Source organism: Oncorhynchus keta, chromosome 29, assembly GCF_023373465.1.
Source record: "Oncorhynchus keta strain PuntledgeMale-10-30-2019 chromosome 29, Oket_V2, whole genome shotgun sequence".
Lineage (NCBI taxonomy): Eukaryota > Metazoa > Chordata > Actinopteri > Salmoniformes > Salmonidae > Oncorhynchus > Oncorhynchus keta.
Genome location: NC_068449.1, coordinates 33512483 through 33534504, shown reverse-complemented (window position 1 = coordinate 33534504; position 22022 = coordinate 33512483). Strand labels below are relative to the sequence as shown.

General features: G+C 43.5%; 1 protein-coding gene across 4 annotated transcripts in view; it reads left to right on the top strand.

The window, feature by feature from the left end:
• Nucleotides 1–22022, top strand: part of mgaa (MAX dimerization protein MGA a) — a 37063-nt gene that overhangs the window by 3609 nt on the left and 11432 nt on the right. For 3 of the 4 annotated variants that reach the window (XM_035743350.2, XM_035743348.2, XM_035743349.2), the window contains exons 2-15: nucleotides 2138–4275; nucleotides 4360–6250; nucleotides 7261–7348; nucleotides 7427–7537; nucleotides 7749–7874; nucleotides 8022–8135; nucleotides 9770–10518; nucleotides 10729–11005; nucleotides 11233–11384; nucleotides 11494–11608; nucleotides 11775–12337; nucleotides 14602–14905; nucleotides 16220–16519; nucleotides 20935–21908. In XM_035743350.2, the coding sequence (XP_035599243.1) occupies nucleotides 2210–4275; nucleotides 4360–6250; nucleotides 7261–7348; nucleotides 7427–7537; nucleotides 7749–7874; nucleotides 8022–8135; nucleotides 9770–10518; nucleotides 10729–11005; nucleotides 11233–11384; nucleotides 11494–11608; nucleotides 11775–12337; nucleotides 14602–14905; nucleotides 16220–16519; nucleotides 20935–21908 (7830 nt within the window). In that variant the 5' untranslated portion in view covers nucleotides 2138–2209. The remainder of the gene's footprint in view (nucleotides 1–2137; nucleotides 4276–4359; nucleotides 6251–7260; nucleotides 7349–7426; nucleotides 7538–7748; nucleotides 7875–8021; nucleotides 8136–9769; nucleotides 10519–10728; nucleotides 11006–11232; nucleotides 11385–11493; nucleotides 11609–11774; nucleotides 12338–14601; nucleotides 14906–16219; nucleotides 16520–20934; nucleotides 21909–22022) is intronic. The other variant, XM_035743352.2, reaches the window with a different exon arrangement.

The window sequence follows — 22022 nt, the reverse complement described above, 5'->3', positions numbered from 1 at the left end:
AGGCTGTTTTAGCATGGGCAGAGCCATTGAAGGCTTCCACCATTTTAATGTAGTCAACTGGGTGGGACTTCCAACTTCATTGGCTGATCCCTCGGTCATGTCGAACCGGGTCCAAGGCTTATATTTATCCTAGGTATAACTTCACAAACCCTGGATTCATTCGATTATTGCTGTCTGTCTGTACTGCAGTGTATTTTATCTTTAATTGTACAACAACAGTTATTATTTAGAGAGAACATTTAAAAAATCTAGATATACAGTGCCTTCTGAAAGTATTTAGATCCCCTGACTTATTCCTTTATTTTGTTTGTTTACAGGCTTATTCTAAAATGTATTAAATTGTTTTCTCCTCATTAATATACACACAATAACCAATAATGACAAAGCAAAAACAGGTTTATATACATTTTTTGCTCATGGGGGAAATAAAATTGAAATATGACATTTTCATAATTTTTCAGACCCTTTACTCAGTACTTTGTTGAAGTACCTCTTTGGCAGCGATTACAGCCTCAAGTCTTCTTGGGTAGACTGGAGGCTGCAGATCCTCTCAAGCTCTGTCAGGTTGGATGGGGAGCATTGCTGCACAGTTATTTTAAGGTCTCTTCAGAAATGTTCGATCAGGTTCAAGTCCAGGCTCTGGCTGGGCCACTCAAGGTCATTGGGACTTGTCCTGAAGCAACTCCTGCATTGTCTTGGTTGTGTGCTTATGGTCATGTCCTGTTGGAAGGTGAGCTTTCGCCCCAGTCTGAGGTCCTGAACTCTCTGGAGCAGGTTTTCATCAAGGATCTCTCTGTACTTTGCTCCGTTCATCTTTGCCTGCGATCCTGACTAGTCTCCCAGTCCCTGCCACTGAAAAATATCCCCACAGCATGATGCTGCCACCACCATGTTTCATGGTGCCAGGTTTCCTCCAGATGTGACGCTTGGCATTCAGACCAAAGAGTTCAATCTTGGTTTCATTAGACAAGATAATCTTGTTTTAGGTGCCATTTGGCAAACTCCAAGTGGGCTGTGCCTTTTTACTGACGAGTGGCTTCCGTCTGGCCACTCTACCATAAAGGCCTGATTGGTGGTGCAGAGATGGTTGTCCTTCTGGAAGGTTCTCCCATCTCCACAGAGGAACTCTAGAGCTCTGTGAGAGTGACCATCAGGTTCTTGGTCACCTCCCTGACCAAGGCCCTTCTCAAATGACTACTCAGTTTGGCCGTGCGGTCAGCTTTAGTAAGAGTCTTGGTGGTTCAAAGAAGAATGATGGAGGCCACTGTGTTCTTGCGGCCCTTCAATGCTGCAGATATTTTCTTTGGTACCCTTCCCCAGATCTGTGCTTTGACACAGTCCTGTCGCGGAGCTCTACGGACAATTCCTTTAACCTCATGGCTTTGTTTTTGCTCTGACATGCACTGTCAACTGTGGGACCTTATATAGACAGATGTGCATGCCTTCCTGAATTATGTCCCAATAATTTAATTTACCAAAGATGGACTCCAATCAAGGATGATCAATGGAAACAGGATGCACCTGAGCTCAATTTCGAGGCTCATTGCAAAGGGTCCGAATACTTATGTAAAAAAAGTAATGTTTTTTATTTTTAATATATTTGCAAACATTTCTAAACCTGTTTTTGCTTTGTCATTATGGGGTATTGTGTGTAGATTGCTGAGGATTTAAATTTTATTCAATCCATTTTAGAATAATGTTGTAACGTAACATAGGGCACTGTACATCTTCCTTTCTGCCCTGGGGAATGTTATAGTTCCTCTCAAAGCTTAAAGGGATACTTTGTGATTTTGGCAATGAACCCGTTTATCAGGTGGACTCAGAGATACCATTATTATGTCTCTGCCTCCATTATGAAGGAAGTTTGAGGTAGTTTTGCCAGCCAGCTCTAACTAGCATTAGTGTAAGGGCTGGACGTCTATGATAACAGCTAGCATGCCAGAATACTCTAGAGATCTGTCAATGTAAGGTAGCAGTAGCAGTATGAGGTGAATTGGCTAGCTAGAGAATTGGTAATAGCCTGGTAACTCATTTGCTAATTGTTTTCCACTCGTATTTTTAATGTGGATTGGCCTTCTGATGTCAGATATTCATGATTATATCTTTATCATGCTAAATCGCTTTATTTTTGTTTTAGGATGCAGAATGAAGAAATGGACAGACAAATGTAAGAGGGCGTCCTGCCCTCGAAAAAGACCGTGACAAGTTCATGGCCGCCAACAAGAAGAAGAAAATAATGGTTCTTAATGAGAAGGGGGCAGCTGCGCCCATTGCACTGCACTCGACTACCTCTCCCCCTGACCTAGTTGGTGCCCTAAAAACAGGGCAGGCAAGTGGAGTTGTAGCCAATGAGGAAGCAAATATTGCAGCAACATCCACTCCAGGCTCTGCAATGGGTGTTGCTCTTACAATGAACTCCACTGTCATTTCTAATAACCAACCAGAGAATTTACCACCAGAGAGCACCCGCAGAGGTATCAAGGTGATGTTGGACAGCAACAACATGTGGAATGAGTTCTTCAGATGCAAAACCGAGATGATAGTAACCAAACAAGGCCGGAGAATGTTCCCTTATTGCCGCTTTCGCATCTCTGGTTTGGATCCCTTCCAGAAGTACAATCTGCTCATGGATATCAACCCAGCGGACAACAAACGTTACATGTGGACTGGGCAAAATTGGAAAATGAGTGGAAAGGCAGAAGCCCATATGCTGAGACGGATCTTCATCCACCCAGACTCTCCATCTTCTGGTCACCAATGGATGCAGAACCCAGTTTCATTCTACAAGCTTAAGCTCACTGACAACACCATGGACCAGGAGGGTAATGTCATTTTGCACCCAATGCACCGGTACTTACCGCACCTCCATGTGGTCTCAGCTGAAATGCCTACGGAGGATATTCAGCTCAATGGGCATGACGTAATAACCTTCACCTTTCCCCAGACTGAGTTCTTTGCTGTAACAGCCTACCAGAACTTACGCATGTCTCAGTTTAAAGCAGACTTCAACCCTTTTGCAAGTGGACCCTCTTGGGCTCTAAAGCTGAAAACGAGTCCCTCCAATGATTCGAAGAAGAATGAAACCAGCTCTCCCAATGAACTCAAGCCTTTGAAAGGTTTGAATGGCCTGAAATCTTTAATGGCTGCAAAACACAGCTCTAAAGACACTTCAGCAGTAGATAAAGGACTCCCCAGCGCGGATGCTCAAAATGTTACACCTGCAGGCAGTGAAACCAGATCTCCCAGTGAGCTCAAGCCTGTGAAAGGCCTCAGTGGCCTGAAGGCTTTGATGGCAAAACGCAACTCTAAAGACACTTCAGCAGTAGATCAAGGACTCCTCATTCCAAATGCTCAAAATGTCACCCTTACATTTGGTGACAAATCTGAGGTCAACAGCCATCGATCCAGCTCCATGCTGAAATCAAGTCCCTCCAATGAGATGAAGAAAGACCCCAGCAAATCTCCCAATGAGCTCAAGTCTGTGAAAAGCCTGAATAATCTTAAGTATTTGATGGGGAAACGCACTTCTAAAGATACTTTTGCAGCAGGTCAAGGACTTTTCTCTTCCGATACTCAACATGTTATGCTTGCAGAAAGTGACAAGTCCAGGGTCAAAATAAGTCCCTCAAATGAGTCGAAAGAAGACCACACCAGATCTAACAATGAACTCAAGCCTGTGAAAAGCCTGAATAACCTGAAGTCTTTGATGGCAAAACACAACTCTAAAGACACTTCCTCACTAGATCAAAGAGTCCTCAGCGCAGATACTCAAAATGTTTCACTTGCTGACAATGACAAGTCCTGGGTCAACTCTATTGGGCCCAGCTACTGCACTCCAAAGTTGATATCAAGTCCCTCCAATGAGTTGAAAAAAGTAGAAACCACATCTCAGAAGGAATTCAATCCTCTTAGAAATAATCTGAGGTCTTTGATGGCAAAGCGCAATTTTAAAGACACTTCAGCGGTAGATCAAGGACTCCTCAGCTCTCATGCTCAAAATGTTACACTTGGAGAATCTGACAAGTCAAGTGTTAATGATCATGCACCCATTTCTTGCAAGAAATCAAGTCCCTCCAAGATGAAGAAAGATGAAACCATATCTCCCAAGGTGCGCAAGCCTGTGAAAAATACCCGGAAGTCTTTGCGCGGAAAACGCAACTTCCTGAAGACTTCAGTAGCAGATCAAGGACTCACTACCCCCGATGCTCAAACTGCTACAGTTGCAGACAGTGAAAAGTCAGTCTGCAAGAAAGAGTCCACTGATCAAAGTTCCTGGTAAGTTCTCAAGTTCAGTAAGCTGCATGTTAGCTATTTACTTTAAAATGCACTTCTAATCTTTTGCATTTATCTTTTGAACAGTACAATAGGTCCTCCCCAAAGTAACTTCACTGAGCTGATTCGGGAGTGTCATCTGAAAATAAGAAGGTGCAATGTGGAGATACCCAATACAGCTTGCAATATTGAGCAAACAGACACTAAGGGCATGGTTGCCAAAGGCAAAGTTGTGGAAGTAGCTGTGAATGACAATTTTTCCCAGATTCCTGACGTGTTGTCGAAAACTATTACAAAGGTGGGACCCCAGGATAATGGGAATACGATTGACAGTGAAAAGGACCACCTCTGTTCATCTCAGTCCCAGGAACCTGTGAAGACCCCTGTGTCTATCAATGACTATTCAGCAGATGAAGTTGAAAGCAGTCAAAAGGCTTCCCAAAGCTCCTCAGGGAGCTCTGAAGCAAAATGGACAGGTTCTGATGAACAGCAGCAGGGAAAGGCTAAACCACACAAACGACCTGAACCTGTGCCTTTGCCCCTGCTTGCACTCTACCTTCAACAGTTGAAGTCGAAATCCAGACCTTTTAGGACCAAACCAAAATCTCCTTTGCCTTCTACTTCATCCCCATTTTCTGCTGTTCTAACTACTGACCCTACTGGCCCAGCCACTGACCCTACTGGTCCAGCAATGGTCCCCACTGGATATGCTGTTCTTCCAGCCAGTGATTCTGTAGTTCGAGCCACTGACCCCACTGGGCAAACCACAGACTATGCTGGTGTACCCACCGATATTTCAGTCCCAAACACAGATTTTTTGGTTCCTGCCACAGACTCATTGTTACCAGAAGCTGACCCAGTATCACTTACTGCTGATCAGTCGTTACTTGTAGCTGAATCTACCTTATCCATTACACTATCATCCCCCACTCCACCCCTCATGTCGCCATTTCCTGACCCATTGTTACCAGCCCCCAACTCATTAATACCAGCCCCTGCCTTGTCATCCCATGCCCAAGAACTGCCATCCCCTGTACCTGTCACATTGAACCTACCGGCTGACCTATCATCACTTACCTCTGACCACCCCTCAAATGACCCTGCGCTGTCATCAACAGCTAGTGTTGCCACTTTGAAACCTGAGTGTACCCCATCGTTATTATCCCCTGGCCCTTCACTAGGTGGCTTTGAGCCATCATCACCTGCATCATTACCAGATCTTGAGCCCCCTTTACCTTCCCCTGTTCAATTGAAGCTGGTCCCAGCCCCATCCGTACCTGTACCTACCTCGTCATTCCCAGCCCTTGAACAATTACCGTCCCCAAACCTTTTTGTACTCTCCTCTGAAGTTTCATCACATGCATCACTGTTAGCACTACCTGCCCCTGATCCTTTTTTAACGACACCCTTTATCCCATTGTTGCCTTCCGCTCACCTTAACCCATTACCCTTTGAGGCAGTCTCATTTTCATCTAACTCTCACCCTGGCTCACTTGCTCTGGACCCTAGGTTATCCTCACCTCCCCTGGACCCCACCTCATCATTTCAAGTCAATTATGAACCATTAACACGCCCTTCTACACCGTCTCCACTCCCATTCCAGTTATCTCCTTTTTCATCGTTAGGTCCCGACCCATTGTCACCAACCCCTTCACTTGCCGACCTCACTCACTTTTTCTCAATCTCTGATGAACTTGAGATGACGGAAGACTTTCCAAGCAGTGAGGCGGCTCCTGTCCTATGTCCTCATGTCCCAACTTTAATTACCCCTAGTGTACCAGTTGGTTCTACTCTACCAGTTGTTTCTAGTCAGCCAACCCAGAGCATTAAACCCCAGAGATCTAAGAAGAGATCTAGGACAGGAGTGAAATCTGCCAAGAGTGATCCACTCCCAGTGATTGGGGGACCCACAGATGTCACCATGCAGCCCAACCTGGAGGAAGTTGAGGAGCAGCTGTTTGTCTCTTTCACATCCAAGGTAACACATATATTGTTAAATGTATTTCCATCTGTCAGCATTTTTGGTAACACTTTACTTGCATTCGTAACACCTTTATGAAACGGTTTACAACCCCGTTGAGTGTTACAGGTCATTCATAACAACCTTCGTACCACAATTATACACAAGTGTTGTCCTAAGAACACATGTTTTTGGTTTATCTTGGCAGAGAACAATATGTAAGTCTTATTAACATGACAATTACAATTGGTGCTTTGGCCAGAACTTGATCCAGGCCAGGTACACTCTTTACACCAGATCCACCTTCTCCCGGATATTGTCAAAGAAAAGTTTGTCATTAAATTGGATAATTCCAAGGGCTGTTTACTCAGTGGCATCCTGCCAAATTGAGAGATCACAAGAGAAGATGCACAACGCTCACTGTCACTAACTGTTGACCCTTTGCTACTCCAAACCTGTTATGTGAAAGGGGTTCTGAATTCCTTATGTATACCCCCTTCAAGTAAAGTGTTACCGTTATTTCATGTTGTGCCACCTGTGTTTCCTCGGTTCTTGTTTAAGAGGCAAGTAGATCATTAACGAGGAAATCCTTGCTTTGGTTATATTTGTTATAATGTGAATAAAGGAAAGTTTTTAAAATTTGTTTTCAACAGTCCACACTTTATTTAAAAAGAAAATGCAATACAGTACAATATAAAACAGCATACAATTTAATACAGCATATTATAAGCTGTACAATAAGACACAAGGGCTTATACGTGCTCATAACAAGTAACAAAGCATTCACTATATCTATTGGTTTCAAGTAAAGTGTCACATGTTTAATTATTTGCACACTGTATATAGATGTTTCTATTGTGTTATTGACAACTTTTGTCTATCCCATGTGTAACTGTGTTGTTTTTGTCGCACTGCTTGGCTTTATCTTGTCCAGGTCGCAGTTGTAAATGATAACTTGATCTCAACTGGCCTACCTGGTTAAATAAAGGTGAAATAAAATGTCAAAAGTAAAGTGTTATAAATTACAGGAAGCACTTGAAGTCCATCTAGGAGAGCCTGCATTTCGTGAGACGACAACCGCACAACCTGAGAAAACCCCTGAGGCGAAAGAGAATGGTACAGAAAACAACAATTTGATCCATCATGTTCCCAAGCTGCTGTTATGTGACATCTATTAAACTATGTGTCTTTCAGTCGGAGGATCTGAAACCACAGAGGAAAGAATAGCTGCTTTCGAGAAGGTTCTTTTGGACGATCTGAAGGTTATGAAGCATCGGCAGGTCATTCATCCTGTGCTGCAAGAAGGTAACACCAAAATAAATGGCAGTGAATGACAAGAGTATTTACTATTTATTTTTCGACAACTTACTTGCACACTAGCATGGGTAATGTCCCACTTTGCTTTTCATGACAGTGTTCCCGTCGTCTTTAATGCTACTCATGATGGTAGAATGCTTTTTCATGATGCATAGTCTACGCTTGAAGATCGCTTACCTGTCATCTGTCTTCCTTGCAGTTGGACTGAAAATGAGCTTACTGGATCCCACTCTGGTCATCGACCTGCAATACTTAGGCGTCCGTCTACCTCTACCGCCACCCATGCTATGTTTAGGACCGAGCACTGCAGGATTGGCATCTCCAAGTTAGTAGTCGTTTGTTATCAGAGTTTCTGTTTTGGCCAAATGGTTGAGAGTATTTGTTCAGTAACCCGTTTAGGGTTTTATGAGGAGAAGTTAATACATATTAAAAGGAGACATTGTTAATTGTTATACCTTCCCCCCCCCCCCAGGTGGTTCAGTTCCCTTTGTTTCCAGGACGGGCAAGACAACAGACTTCACCCAAATCAAAGGCTGGAGAGATAAGATTGTCCCTTCAGACTCCTCAGCATCCGCCAAGCCTGACGGTATAATATTTACATAAGAATCCTTATTTTCTCATTCGATTAGCTACTCCTTTGTCGGAAATATTGAATGATGCTTTAATGGTGACAAAACAAGAAGAGGGGATACAGACTGTTTATTCTTGACGTTTTAGCTCTGACCGGAGAATGTGAGTGGAGTTAAGCGGCTCCATGTCCTTTCCACACTCACGGGGAAAAAACCTCCCGCTCCAAATTTGCTCCCATTCATTAAAATCACAATTTAACCAACACCCATTTTTGTGACTACATGGAACTACCAATTGCTTTTTAACTATTGAAACCAAACCATATGGATTTGAATGAAAAGTATTTGAGTAAACATGAAAAGGTGAACGTCAGAAGCTAACATTATTTTTTAAATAGGCTACATGTCATATTAAACACTCTAAATCAGTCAGGAGCCAGACAGGGACTCTAAGAAGGAATGTCAATGAATTATTAAGGCTATGTTATTACAATTATTTCAAGACTATAACCTACAAAGAAATACATTGTGAAGCATTTGCGAGTGTGACACAATAGGCCGCTATGGACATAAAGTGCTCAGTATTTAAACAACATTTTGTTGTATTAAATCATTATAGTCTATAAATTGCGCATATAGGCTGTGACTTACTTAGAATTAAATACAAATTAAATGAAAAATGACTTATTACTGCCTTTTGAATTCATTTTTAGAAACAAGTTTGACCAGTCTGTGGATTCAGGCTCATGTGATGGTGCCTGGACAGCCGGCTAGCAGCGGAGAATACCTTCTCCACACTTGCAGAGCCACTGGGGATGCTAAACACCCTTTTGGCCAGGCTGGGCAGAGATGCATAGTTTTAGTTGTATTTTTTCTATAGGTATGCCTAAAGTTTTTAGGCAAAACAACCCAATCAAAACGGAAAGCTCATTGAACGTGGGAATATGCCAGGCGTAAAGAGGCCAAAATCAATTATGGCCTATTGTATAGATAACAAAATGAACCAAACGTTTAACAGATCTGATTTTAGTTTATCATGACTTTGCTACAATGACACACTTCGTTATCTACCCACCTCGTTCCTTTCTTTTAGCATGTGCACGTAGTAAGTACACCATCATACTTTTGGGATAAGTGTCTTTACAGATTCCACAATGATTATTTTTATGTGGATGTTTGATGAAGCCAGCGTGTAACAACTTCCATATTCTGTGTGTAGAACAATGGCATCCCGTCTGTAACCTAACAGTTTAGCAGGTGACATCCAATCCTTACAATTAAGTAGATAATCCCTCTCTCTTTGTAAGTTTCCTTGTTTTAGAACCTGTGTATTTTATCAGATTCTTTATGAAAATATTTAGAGAACTCCATGACGGTAGCTAAAGCAAGGGGCTTTTTAGCAGCACACAAGTAGCCTACAAATGCATGCTGAGGCGGGCATGCTCGAGCTTGTGACTGGAGCGCCACTGGAGTGAAATTGGAGTGGGCGAGAAGGCCGACTCTCCAGCCTTTGGGAATCTCGCTCCACACTCCAGTCAAATTGGGCACTCTCCTTTTCTCGCTCTGTTCACATACTCTGGCTATGATGTCTTGAGAAAGGCCTTACATTAACCAGTGTCTGCAATATCCCATCTTCTTGTTTTTACTCTAGTATGTAGCCCAATAGGCTTTAAAGATGGCCCGAGTTCAGATGTGGTCCCGAAGAACCTGTCGGCTTTCTGCAGTGACATGTTGGATGAGTATCTGGCTAACGAAGGCAAACTCATAGACGAGCGAGCTGCCAGTTTCACCCAGACCACCGTCGTCACCCCTGTGACCTACCAGCTACCCACCAAGAGCACCAGCTACGTCCGAACCCTGGACAGTGTGCTGAAGAAACAGGCACCGGCACCTTCTACCACCTTTGTCCCCCCATCCAAAAAAAACAGACTGCCCCTCGCATCCAAAGGACCTAAAAAATCTGAGAAATCTGAAAAAAGGCAACAGAAACAACGCTCAAAGCAGAGCAGAACTAAACCAACTTCTGCGCCAACACCATTACAAATTGTGCCGCCGCCATTGATGGATCACGCAGCCCCGGCCATTGCCCACGACGACACAATTAAAACTGTGAAAAGGACTAAGAGGAAGCCGAGGGTCAAGACTCCTCCACCAGCGCAAAACTCTGTTGTGTCGAGGCCAGAGGTAGAAGAGCCACCCCCCCCTGACCTGGCTCCTGTGGAGGGCGACTCCGAGCCAGAGTCTGCCGCTGCTGAGACCAAGGTTGTTGTTCCTGGGTTGACCAAGGCCTTTCTCAGACAGAGGGAGCTGGAGGACGGGGTTGTCTGGGAGGGCAAGCATCAGACCTGTATCACAGAGGACAGGGCAACAGTCGCCCTCACCTCGCTCTTCACTTCAACGGTAAGATCAGTTGCACCCATACACCATTACATCTGCTATTTGACTCATTTGTTGGGGTCTGACATGATGGAGCATAGACATTTTGCAGCACATTAATAGCTTCAATCTTATTTTGTGAGTGTTTAAACCAGCTCTACAATGGTAACACCTGAGAAATGAGCCATACTAGCACTTAATTGTCTGCATTTTACTTTCCTCTTTTCTCTTCAGGGCTTTGTTTGTGAGAATCCTGCAGCTCCCATTAAGATTGTAAAGCGCAGTGCTCCTCCCTGCCTCAATGCGTTCTGCCGGCTGGGCTGTGTGTGTGCCAGCCTGGCACAGGACCGTCGTATTACCCACTGTGGAAAGATTGAGTGTATATTTGGCTGCAGCTGCCTCAGGCAGAAAGTGGTTGTGCTCAAAAACTTAAAAGGACCAGATTCCAGTGCGTCTGAAGAGGGCCCGTCCAAGAAGAGCAAGAAGAGAAAGCGGATGAGGATGGCATATAGTGAGTGTCCTCTAGTTTAAAAAAACGACCGAGTTATGAAGCTCTATGACTGGTTCAAATAAATAAAGTTGAAAAAATAGTTTCCATACAGAAACAACTTTTCTATACTACATTAGATGAAATACGTTGATGCACTAGTCGCAAAATGTGTCCATCCTAATGTTGCAGTTAAATGACATATTTTGTATTAATTTCTGCTCATTTACCGGATTATTCTCTAACTTCAGCTCTGAGAGAGGTGGAGACAGTATCAGAACCAGCTCGGCGTGTGAGAACTTTGTGGAAGCACAACGATGGAGAGATGGACCCGGAGCCCCTCTTCGCCCCAACACCAGTCTGTCTTCCATGGCTTCCATTACAGGAAGAGTCTCCAGCAGTGGTGCGTCTTAGAAGGGTGTCTATCTATCCATAAGTGTTAGATACACCACTGTAAAAGTGGTATGTATATTCTTACCCCCCTGCCTTTTCTAAAGGTGTATTTTTTGCAGGTGAGAGCGGAGGAAGGGACCATGACATGTGCCAGAGTGCGTGTGTTTCAAAGCAAGAGCACAAACCGACCTGAGGACATTGACAACCACTGCAAACCAATAGACTCCTCACCAGGTACGTTCACTTAATCAAATTTGTCATCATTTTCTTAATTCCAAACATCTGTCTGCGATTTATATCTATCAGTTCATAAACCACGTCAATAATTAGTTGCATCCAACAATCATAGCCTGCCCTGAAATGTATTTCTAATGGCTGTTGACTTTGTCTCTTGATGTAGTGAGCCCTTCCAGGAAGTCAGAGAAGTCGCCCTCCCACGGTTCCCAGTACACGGAGCCCTGCAAGCGTCTGGAGATCGTGTCTGAGTGTAAGTGGAGGAGCCTGGCGGACAGGAACTTGGTGCTGAGGATTGTTTGTGAGCACATGGCCCAGGACCACCTCACCAACCCCTTCTGGGTCAAAGGCTACCTCATCAAACCCGTGTCTCAGACCCTGAGGAACGACGGCGAGAGCTGCTCTGTCCACTACAAGGTACATATCTCTCGGGTCTCGCGACCGGACGGAGTGGAGGAGGCAAACAGTGAGGAGGAATGGATGAGAGAGGAAGATGAAGAAATTATGGAGGAAGAGGAGGGGGAGATGGAGGAGCTGAGAGGGGAAGATAAGGAGGTGGAGGAAGGACAATGCGCAGAGGAGAAGCAAAGAGAGCAGGAGAACAAGGTTGTGGGGAAGAAAAAGGGTCTGAAATGGAAGGGCCTGCCTTTCTTAATAGGAATTTCTCCTGCTGGCCTCCTTACTGCCAATCTAAAGCAGATAGAAATCTCAGACAAGGAACTTGTCACGGTAAGCATTTTAAATACCTAGAGTTCCCCCCAAAACACATCCGATGATCAGTTCATTTTCCTACTTTATTGATGTGGAACGACACCCTATTCCCTATGTAATGCATAGGGTGCTGGTCAGAATTAGTGCACTACAGTGCCTTCAGAAAGCATTCCTATCTTTTGACTTATTCCACATTTTGTTGTGTTATACCCTGAATTCAAAATGGATTAAATATATATTTTTTCTCTCCCGTCTACACACAATCCCCCATAACGAAAAAGTGAAAACATGTCTTTAGAAATTTTAGCAAATGTATTTTTAAATGTAAGTATTCACACCCCTGAGTGAATTTGTAGAAGCACCTTTTTGTCAGCGATTACAGCTGTTAGTCTTTCTGGATATGTCTCTAATAGCCTTCCACACCTGGATTGTACAATATTTGCCCATTTATTACTTTCAAATAATATAATATAATATATGCCATTTAGCAGACACTTTTATCCAAAGCGACTTACAGTCATGTGTGCATACATTCTACGTATGGGTGGTCCCGGGAATCGAACCCACTACCCTGGCGTTACAAGCGCCATGCTCTACCAACTGTGCTACAGAAGGACCAATGTCTTAAAGCTCTGTCAAATGGGTTGTTGATGATTGCTATACAACCATTTCCAGGTCTTTCGATAGATTTTCAATTAGATTTAAGGCAAAACTGTAAGTCGGCCACTCAGGAACATTCACTGTCTTCTTGGTAAGCAACTGGCCATCTGTTTTAGGTTATTGTCTTGCCGAGAGGGGAATTTATCACTGGAAAGCAGACAGAACCAGGTTTTCCTCACGGATTTTGCCTGGGCTTAGCTCCATTTCGTTTATTTCTTTATCCTGAAAAACTCACCAACTCCTTAACGATTACAAGCATACCCATAACATGATGCAGACACCACTATGCTTGAAAATATGGAGAGTGGCACTCAGTAACATGTTGTGTGTTTGGTGGCAAATCCTGCAACACTTTGCATTCAGGACAAAAAGTTAATTGTTCAGCCACATTTTTTGCAGTATTACTTTAGTGCCTTGTTGCTAACAGGATGCATGTTTTGGATTTAAAAAAAAATCTGTATAGGCTCAACTTTAACTGTTTTAAAGTCACTATTGGCCTCCATCTACCAATTGGTTCCCTTCTTCAGGAAAGCATTGGAAAACCTTACTGGTCTTTGTGGTTGAATCTGTGTTTAAAAATCCACTGCTTGACTGAGGGACCTTACAGATCATGTTATTACAGATGTAAATTATTTATTATACTGAACAAAAATATAAATGCAACATACAACAATTTCAATGAAATAAATTCATTAGGACCTAATCTATGGATTCCACATGACTGGGGAAATGGGTTGGCCTGGGAGGGCATAGGCTACCCACTTGGGAGCCAGGTTCACCCACTTGGAGGCCAGGCCCAGCCAATCAGAGTGAGTTTTCCCCCACAAAAGGGCTTTATTACAGACAGAAATACTCCCCCCTCAGGCGAACCCGCAGGTGAAGAAGCCGGATGTGGAGGTCCTGGGCTGACGTTGTTACACGTGGTCTGCAGTTGTGAGTTCCGGTTGGATGTATTGCCAAATTCTCTAAAGTGATGGAGGCTGCTTATGGTAGAGAAATGAACATTCAACTCTCTGGCACCAGCTCTGTTGGACATTCATGCAGTCAGCATACCAATCGCACGCTCCCATCAAAACTTGAGACATGTTTGGCATTGTGTTGTGTGACACAACTGCACATTTTAGAGTGGTCTTTTATTGTCCCCAGCACAAGGTGCACCTCTGTAATGATCATGCTTTTTAAGCAGCTTCTTGATATGCCACACCTGTCAGGTGGATGGATTATTTTGGCAAAGGAGAAATGCTCACTAACAGGGATGTAAACAAATTTGTGCACAAAATCTGAGCAGATTTTTATGCGTGTGGAACATTTCTGGGATCTTTTATTTCAGCTCATGGAACATGGGACCAACACTTTACATGTTGCATTTTATATTTCTTCCACACTTTGACATAATGGATTATTTATTGTGTGTAGGCCAGTGGGGGAAAGAATCTTCATGTAATCCATTTTAAGTTCAGGCTGTAACACAACAAAATGTGTAAAAAGTCAAAGGGTGTGAATACTTTCTGAAGGCACTGTAGAGAATAAATAGGCTGCCATTTGGGACTCACACTATATCTAGCTCTGAGGAGAATACACATGGTCCATTGCTACTCACACTTTCCCCTGTGTATCTGTAGGTGAATGGCAGGTCCTACCCCAATGCCAAGCTACAACTGGGCATGATGGGAGCCATGCACCCAGCCAACCGACTTGCTGCTTACCTCATGGGCAAGTTACGGAGGCCTACCGGAGCAGAGCCGTCTATGGCATCCTCCGTCTCATCACAAATCATCACACCCCCCTCAGAAACCCCTGAAGATGCAAGGTCCTCCACGGGACAACCGGCCCAGTTGACAGCCACTCCTACCACCAGTCCTACCATGGTTACCACCACCAGTGTTCCCTCTGTCGTTTCAGTTGCTGCAGGCCCCAAGTCCATTGGTGAGAACTACTTTTTGTTGTTAATCGTACCTGGAATAATAGTACTATTTAAGCATTAAGGTCCGAAGAGGTGTGATATAATTAAGCAATAAGGCCGGAGGGGGTGTGGTATATGGCCAATATACCACTGCTAAGGGTTGTTCTTACGCATGACGCAACACGGAGTGCCTGGACACATCCATTGGCCGTGGTATATTGGCATTATACCACTTACCCCTGAGGTGCCGTATTGCAATTATAGACAGGTTACCAATCTAATTAGGGCAGTAAAAATAAATATTTTGTCATACCCGTGGTATACGGCTGAAAGCTGTGGTATATCAGACTCCATACCACGGGTATGACAACACATGTATTTTTACTGCTCTAAATAGCAGCAGGTGTCCACATACTTTTGTAGTGTATATTGGCCATATACCTGACCTCCTCAGGCCTTATTGCTTAGATATACCACGGCTAAGGGCTGTTCTTAGGCACGAAACAAAGCAGTGGAATACTGGAATATTTTTCCTTTTATAAACCAGTTACCTACAGAGAACAGTAAACAAGTATTTTTTTGCATGATATATTGTCTGATAAACACGTCTGGAATGTTGTTTCAGCCAATCGGCATCCATCCTGTATAGAACATTTTAATAGTTCAATTACAATTAGTTTTTTAGTCTGATGCAGAAAGCTGTTTTCCCTCAGAGCAATTTAATTTTGTTAGCAGTTTCAGATTCATGATAGATTCACACATGTACACAAGTTGCGGGACACTGAACCTCTACCGCCATCTCTGCTCCACAGTGACTAACCTGCCCCCAGCGGGAAAGGTCTTCACACGGTTTGTGGTCAACCAAATCAGCTCCTCACGGCAGAGGCTGCTCCTCACTAGTGATCCTCCACAGTCGTTGAGTAGTATTCAGCAGCTTGCCGTGCCCTCTACCTCTCTGGTAGAGGTAGCCTCAGGTAGCTCTTATGCCGGTTCCTCCACTGGTACACCCAGTCCTGCCACCATTATTAGAAAGCCCCTCCAATCTATTTGTGCTGCTATCTTTAGTCCCCAGCCTTCCACAGGCTAACCGTTGGTCCCATGGCCTGCCACTTTCATATTGTCTGTTTGTGGTCGTGACTCGTGACACATACGCATAGTGCTAGCATAGCTCTGTTTAAAATCTTCACCCTTCTTGCCCATATGTGCTCTTCCCATCTCATCCTGGGATGCTCTGATGTGGTGATTGTTCTGTGCGTTGCGTGGTTGTTTGTGGTGCGTCTTCTTATCCATGCTGTTTTCCATCGTTGTTGAGAAACAGAAAGCTTTGTTTTTTTTAGGTGATGTGTCTCTTCCAAAGACCTCCCCAAGCAGCGGAATGGTTACTAGTCCCCCCATGCTGGTGCTCCCTGACCCAGGGACCAGTAACGCTGTCAGAATGGCGTGTCCTCCTACGTCCCAGACCCCGACCCCTCTCACCCCCCTGACCCCTCTCGCAGCAGGGCGGAGGATGGTTCTGCAGCCGGTGCGGAGTGCCTCAGGGACCACCCTATACCGGAACCCCAACGGACAGCTAATCCAGCTGGTTCCCCTCAGCCAGCTGCAGGCCCTCAACCCCAACCTTGTCATGCGCAACAAGGGTGAGTGTCTGACAGTTGACGATATTAATGCCAAGGCACTGCTGCTCTGTCACATGCAAGACTGAGTATGTTAACCCCTTAGTCTCGTGGGGATTGGCTTATATGGATAGGGCTAAATAATGTTTTTTGCAGAAGAAATATGGAAAGCATATGCATAACCATGTTAGCAGCCCCGTCTTTACAGAATTACTGTTTACTTTATGCAATCCAAAAACGGTCCATTTATTAATTGCTATCTGTGTCAGGTGGGTATAATTTGAAAGCGTGTTTTATTGCCAACATGACTGGCGAAATTATACAATATGATCTTGCTGTGTTAAGCTGTCACAGGGAAATTCAGAGAAGCATATCCTAATTTTGGTGCGCATTGAATGGAGTCGAGTGCATTTCGATGCGTGGTGCGCAACAAATTTTCTTCAAAATATAACAGACATCGGCACATTCTGTTCAGGACAACCCAGGGTATAACGTCATTTTGTTACTGTACATCAAACATAGTGATCATAAACCAGGGTTCATCAACTAGGTTTGGCCTCGGGCCCAATTTTTTACGAACTAATAGTCAGCGGTCCATAACATTTGGTTGAAGTTGGAAGTTTACATACACCTTAGCCAAATACATTTAAACTCAGTTTTTCACAATTCCTGACATTTATTCTGAGTAACAATTCCCTGCCTTAGGTCAGTTAGAATCACTTTATTTTAAGAATGTGAAATGTCAGAATAATAGTACAGAGAATGATTTATTTAAGCTTTTATTTCTTTCGTCACATTCCCAGTGGGTTAGAAGTTTACATACACTCAATTAGTATTTGGTAGCATTACCTTTTAAATTGTTTAACTTGGGTCAAACGTTTCGGGCAGTAATTTTGGCCCATTCCTCCTGACATAGCTGATGACATAACTGAGTCAAGTTTGTAGGCCTCCTTGCTCGCACTCGCTTTTTCAGTTCTGCCCACACATTTTCTATAGGATTGAGATCAGGGCTTTGTGATGGCCATTCCAATACCTTGACTTACTTGTTGTCCTTAAGCCATTTTGCCACAACTTTGGAAGTAAGCTTGGGGTCATTGTCCATTTGGAAGACCCATTTGCGACCAAGCTTTAACTTCCTGAGGTCTTGAGATGTTGCTTCAATATATCCACAATTTTCCTTCCTTGTGATGCCATCCGATGCTGCCACCCCCGTGCTTCACAGTTGGTATGGTGTTCTTCGACTTGCATGCAAGAGTCCCCGTTTTTCCTCTAAACACAACGATGGTCATTATGGCCAAACAGTTATATTTTTGTTTCATCAGACCAGAGGACATTTCTCCAAAAAGTACAATCTTTGTCCCCATGTGCAGTTGCAAACCGTAGTCTGGCCTTTCTTTATGGCGGTTTTGGAGCAGTGGCTTCTTCCTTGCTGAGCCGCCTTTCAGGTTATGTCGATATAGGACTTGTTTCACTGTGGATATAGACACTTTTGTACCTGTTTCCTCCAGCATCGTCACAAGGTCCTTTGCTGTTCTGGGATTGATTTGCACATTTCGCACCAAAGTACGTTCATCACTAGGAGACAGAATGCGTCTCCTTCCTGAGCGGTATGACGGCTGTGTGGTCCCATGGTGTTTATACTTGCATACTATTGTTTGTACAGATGAACGTGGTACCTTCAGGCTTTTGGAAATTGCTCCCAAGGATGAACAAGACTTGTGGAGGTCAAACATTTTTTTTCTGAGGTCTTGGCTGATTGCTTTTGATTTTCCCATGATGTCAAACAAAGAGGCACTGAGTTTGAAGGTAGGCCTTGAAATGCATCCACAGGTACACCTCCAATTGACTCAAATGATGGCAATTAGCCTATCAGAAGCTTCTAAAGCCATGACATCGTTTTCTGGAATTTTCCAAGCTGTTTAAAGTAGAGGTCAACCTATTATGATTTTTCAACGCTGATACCGATACCGATTATTGGAGGACCAAAAAAGCAGATGCCGATTTAATCGGCCGATTTATTTATATATAAAAATGTTCTTATTTGTAATAATGACAATTACAACAATACTGAATTAACACTTATTTTAACTTAATATAATACATCAATAAAATCAATTTAGCCTCAAGTAGATAATGAAACATGTTCAATTTGGTTTAAATAATGCAAAAACAAAGTGTTGGAGAAGAATGTAAAAGTGCAATGTAAGAAAGATTACGTTTCAGTACCTTGCTCAGAACATGAGAACATATGAAAGCTGGTGGTTCTTTTTAACATGAGTGTTCAATATTCCCAGGTAAGAAGTTTTAGGTTGTAGTTATTATAGGACTATTTCCCTCTATACCATTTGTATTTCATATAACTTTGACTATTGGATGTTCTTATAGGCACTTTAGTATTGCCAGTGTAACAGTATAGCTTTCGTCCCTCTCCTCGCTCCTCCCTGGGCTCGAACCAGCAACACAACGACAACAGCCACCACATCGAAGCAGCGTTACCCATGCAGAGCAAGGGAAACAACCACCCCAAGGCTCAGAGCGAGTGAAGTTTGAAACGCTAGTAGCGCGCGCTAACTAGCCAGCCATTTCACTTCGGTCACACCACCCTCATCTCGGGAGTTGATAGGTTTGAAGTCATAAACAGCGCAATGCTGACAAAAAGAGCTGCTGGCAAAATGCACGAAAGGGCTGTTTGAATCAATGTTTACGCGCCTGCTTCTGCCTACCACCGCTCAGTCAGATACTTAGATACTTGTATGCTTGTATGCTCAGTCAGATTATATGCAACACAGGACACGCTAGATAATATCTAGTGATATCATCAACCATGTGTAGTTAACTAGTGATCATGATTGATTGTTTTTGTAAGGTTGCAAGATTGGATCCCCCGAACTGACAAGGTGAAAATCTGTCTTTCTGCCCCTGAACGAGGCAGTTAACCCACCGTTCCTAGGCCGTCATTGAAAATAAGAATGTGTTCTTAACTGACTTGCTTAGTTAAATAAAGATTACATAAATAAAAGGGGGAAAATCGGAAAATCGGCGGCCTAAAAATACCAATTTCCGATTGTTATGAAAACTTGAAATCGGCCCTAACTAATTGGCCATTCCGATTAATCGGTCGACCTCTAGTTTAAAGGCAGAGTCAATTTAGTGTATGTAAACTTCTGGGGCACTGGAATTGTGATACAGTGAATTATAAGTGAAATAATCTGTCTGTAAACAATTGTTGGAAAAATGACTTGTGTCATACACAAAGTAGATGTCCTAATGTCCTAATCGACCTAATCGACCTTCCAAAACAATAGAAATTTGTGAAGTGGTTGAAAAATGAGTTTTAATGACTCCAACCGAAGTGTATGTAAACTTCTGACTAACTGTAATTAGTATATAATAATAGCACAATTAATTGGCCTACACTACAAATTCAACAACATTTTTAACACATCTGATTAGTACATAATACATTAATTGGCAATAACATAATAATTTTGATCTGATCATGCTCATAAAATCACCTTGTCTCTATTCAAGTTAGCATAACAAGTTAGCTATATTGTCAGCACCAGGCGCTGTTCACCTATTGTTTGCGCTGCAGTTGCAGCTTTACGTTTCAGCACCACAAAATGGTCCGCTGCCTGCTTTATTAGTTGACTGTCTCCTGCATTCTCTCTTCATGAATGAAGTTAAAATGTAACTTTTGCATTATTTAGGGTAAGGTAGGGTAACTTCCTTCTTGGGACATCGCATTTGGGAGTTTTTGCATCTCGGATCTGAGATTAGTTTTATTTGTTTTTTTAAATGAAATGTCGGGGCAGTGGGGGCCAAATACTATTGCTGATAGGCCAGATTTGGCTACAGGCTGCCAGTTGGGGTACCCTGTCATAAACGATGACACTAGAGTACATTTGTTTAATGGATGGGAATGTGAAGTGCCCATTTAGACTGTTTGGTTTGATTGTATAACATCAAAGCGGTATTTATTATAATCCTCAATGTCTCATCTTTCAAAAATGTAGTCCTCTTAATTTACAGTATTTCCCACACTCAGACAATTTTATTTTTTAAGTTGCCCAATTAGCGGGAGGCATGGGGCATCTTCTTGTCGCTCGCGGTGCTAAAGTTCAGAATGGCTGTCAGTCAGAACCCACACAGAGCTGTGAAGAGGAGACCCTGAGCTCTGACGTCATGTATAGAATGTTAATGTACAGCCACTGCGTTCCAATTTGGGCGCTGATAAATGTAAAGGGTTAATTAATAACCATTTTATGGAACAATGATTTGAACATTTTAGACGGATCAGGGAGTTCTATAGTAGTCTATGTATAATGTGGGTTTATTATCTCCACTGAATGAGTGCTGTGTGAATACATCATTTTTGTTGTTGTTGTGTATTATAATAATTGGAAAGTTGCAGAACTTTTTCTCCTTTTTCTTTTCAGGGGGTTTGATCAGTTTAACCACACCTGTGTGCTTGGCCTCGGGATCCACAGCCACCCTTAACAGCTCCCCCTCCACCACCTCTCTCACCACATGGCAGAACCCCATCACCACCGTCCCCCTGGTCCCTTTCACTGTCCCAAAGACTCCAGGCAGCACCACCACCCCTAAAACCACGCCTCCCGAAGTCACTTCCTCCATACCAGGCTCCAAGTCTATCAACACCAGTAAAGTTAATCTCTCACCCACTGAGACAAATAGCGGGACATACACTTTGAAGATTGTTCCTCAGACGGGTAACAAGGAGCCCATCATCATCAAGTGTCCCAAGGTGCCAGCCCAGCCAGCCCAGGGCTCCTCCAAAGTCATGCCTATTGTAGGGGGCTTTACTGTGCTGCAGCCTTCCCCAAAAACCACAGTAATTACTGTCAAATTCCCCACGAAGTCTGATATGGAAACAGGTGTCCAAGTTGCCACCACCACCACCACAGTGGACTCCAATGCAGACTGTAAGGTCACGTCTGAGCTGTATAATTGGATGCTGCCTTGCCAGAAAAGCACAAAAACCCCTGTAAGCCACAAGTTTAAATGTATTAAAGCTGACACTATCTCCACAACAGACTCCAGTACAGATCCTAAGATCCAGCCTGAGGTGGGACGAGTGCCCCCCAAAATCCTCAGACCGCCTATAACCCCAGTTCCAAAGACAGATGCAACTTCGACACCTATCTCGTCAGCGGACTCCAATGTAGACCCCAAGCTCCTTCCTAGGATGGCTTGTGTCAATCAACCCTACCAGACATGGACAGGACGACCGAAGAAGAGGAGGAAGGAGGTTGAGGTTGTGGATCCGGTGGAGGATGAGGACGACTCTGACGACATGGACGAGGGGATGGATGAGGAGACGGACAACTCATCTGACGAGACGGATTGTGTTAATTCCTGTGTTAATGAAGAGGATCTCATCGTCATCAGTGTAAGAACTCTTTAAGCTTTATCCAAGACACGTCTGTTTTCATATTCCGTCACCTAAACAGTAGAGTAGTCTGTCCCTTTCTTGGTTTGTCTTATTTGTGTGGGTAGGCCCGGG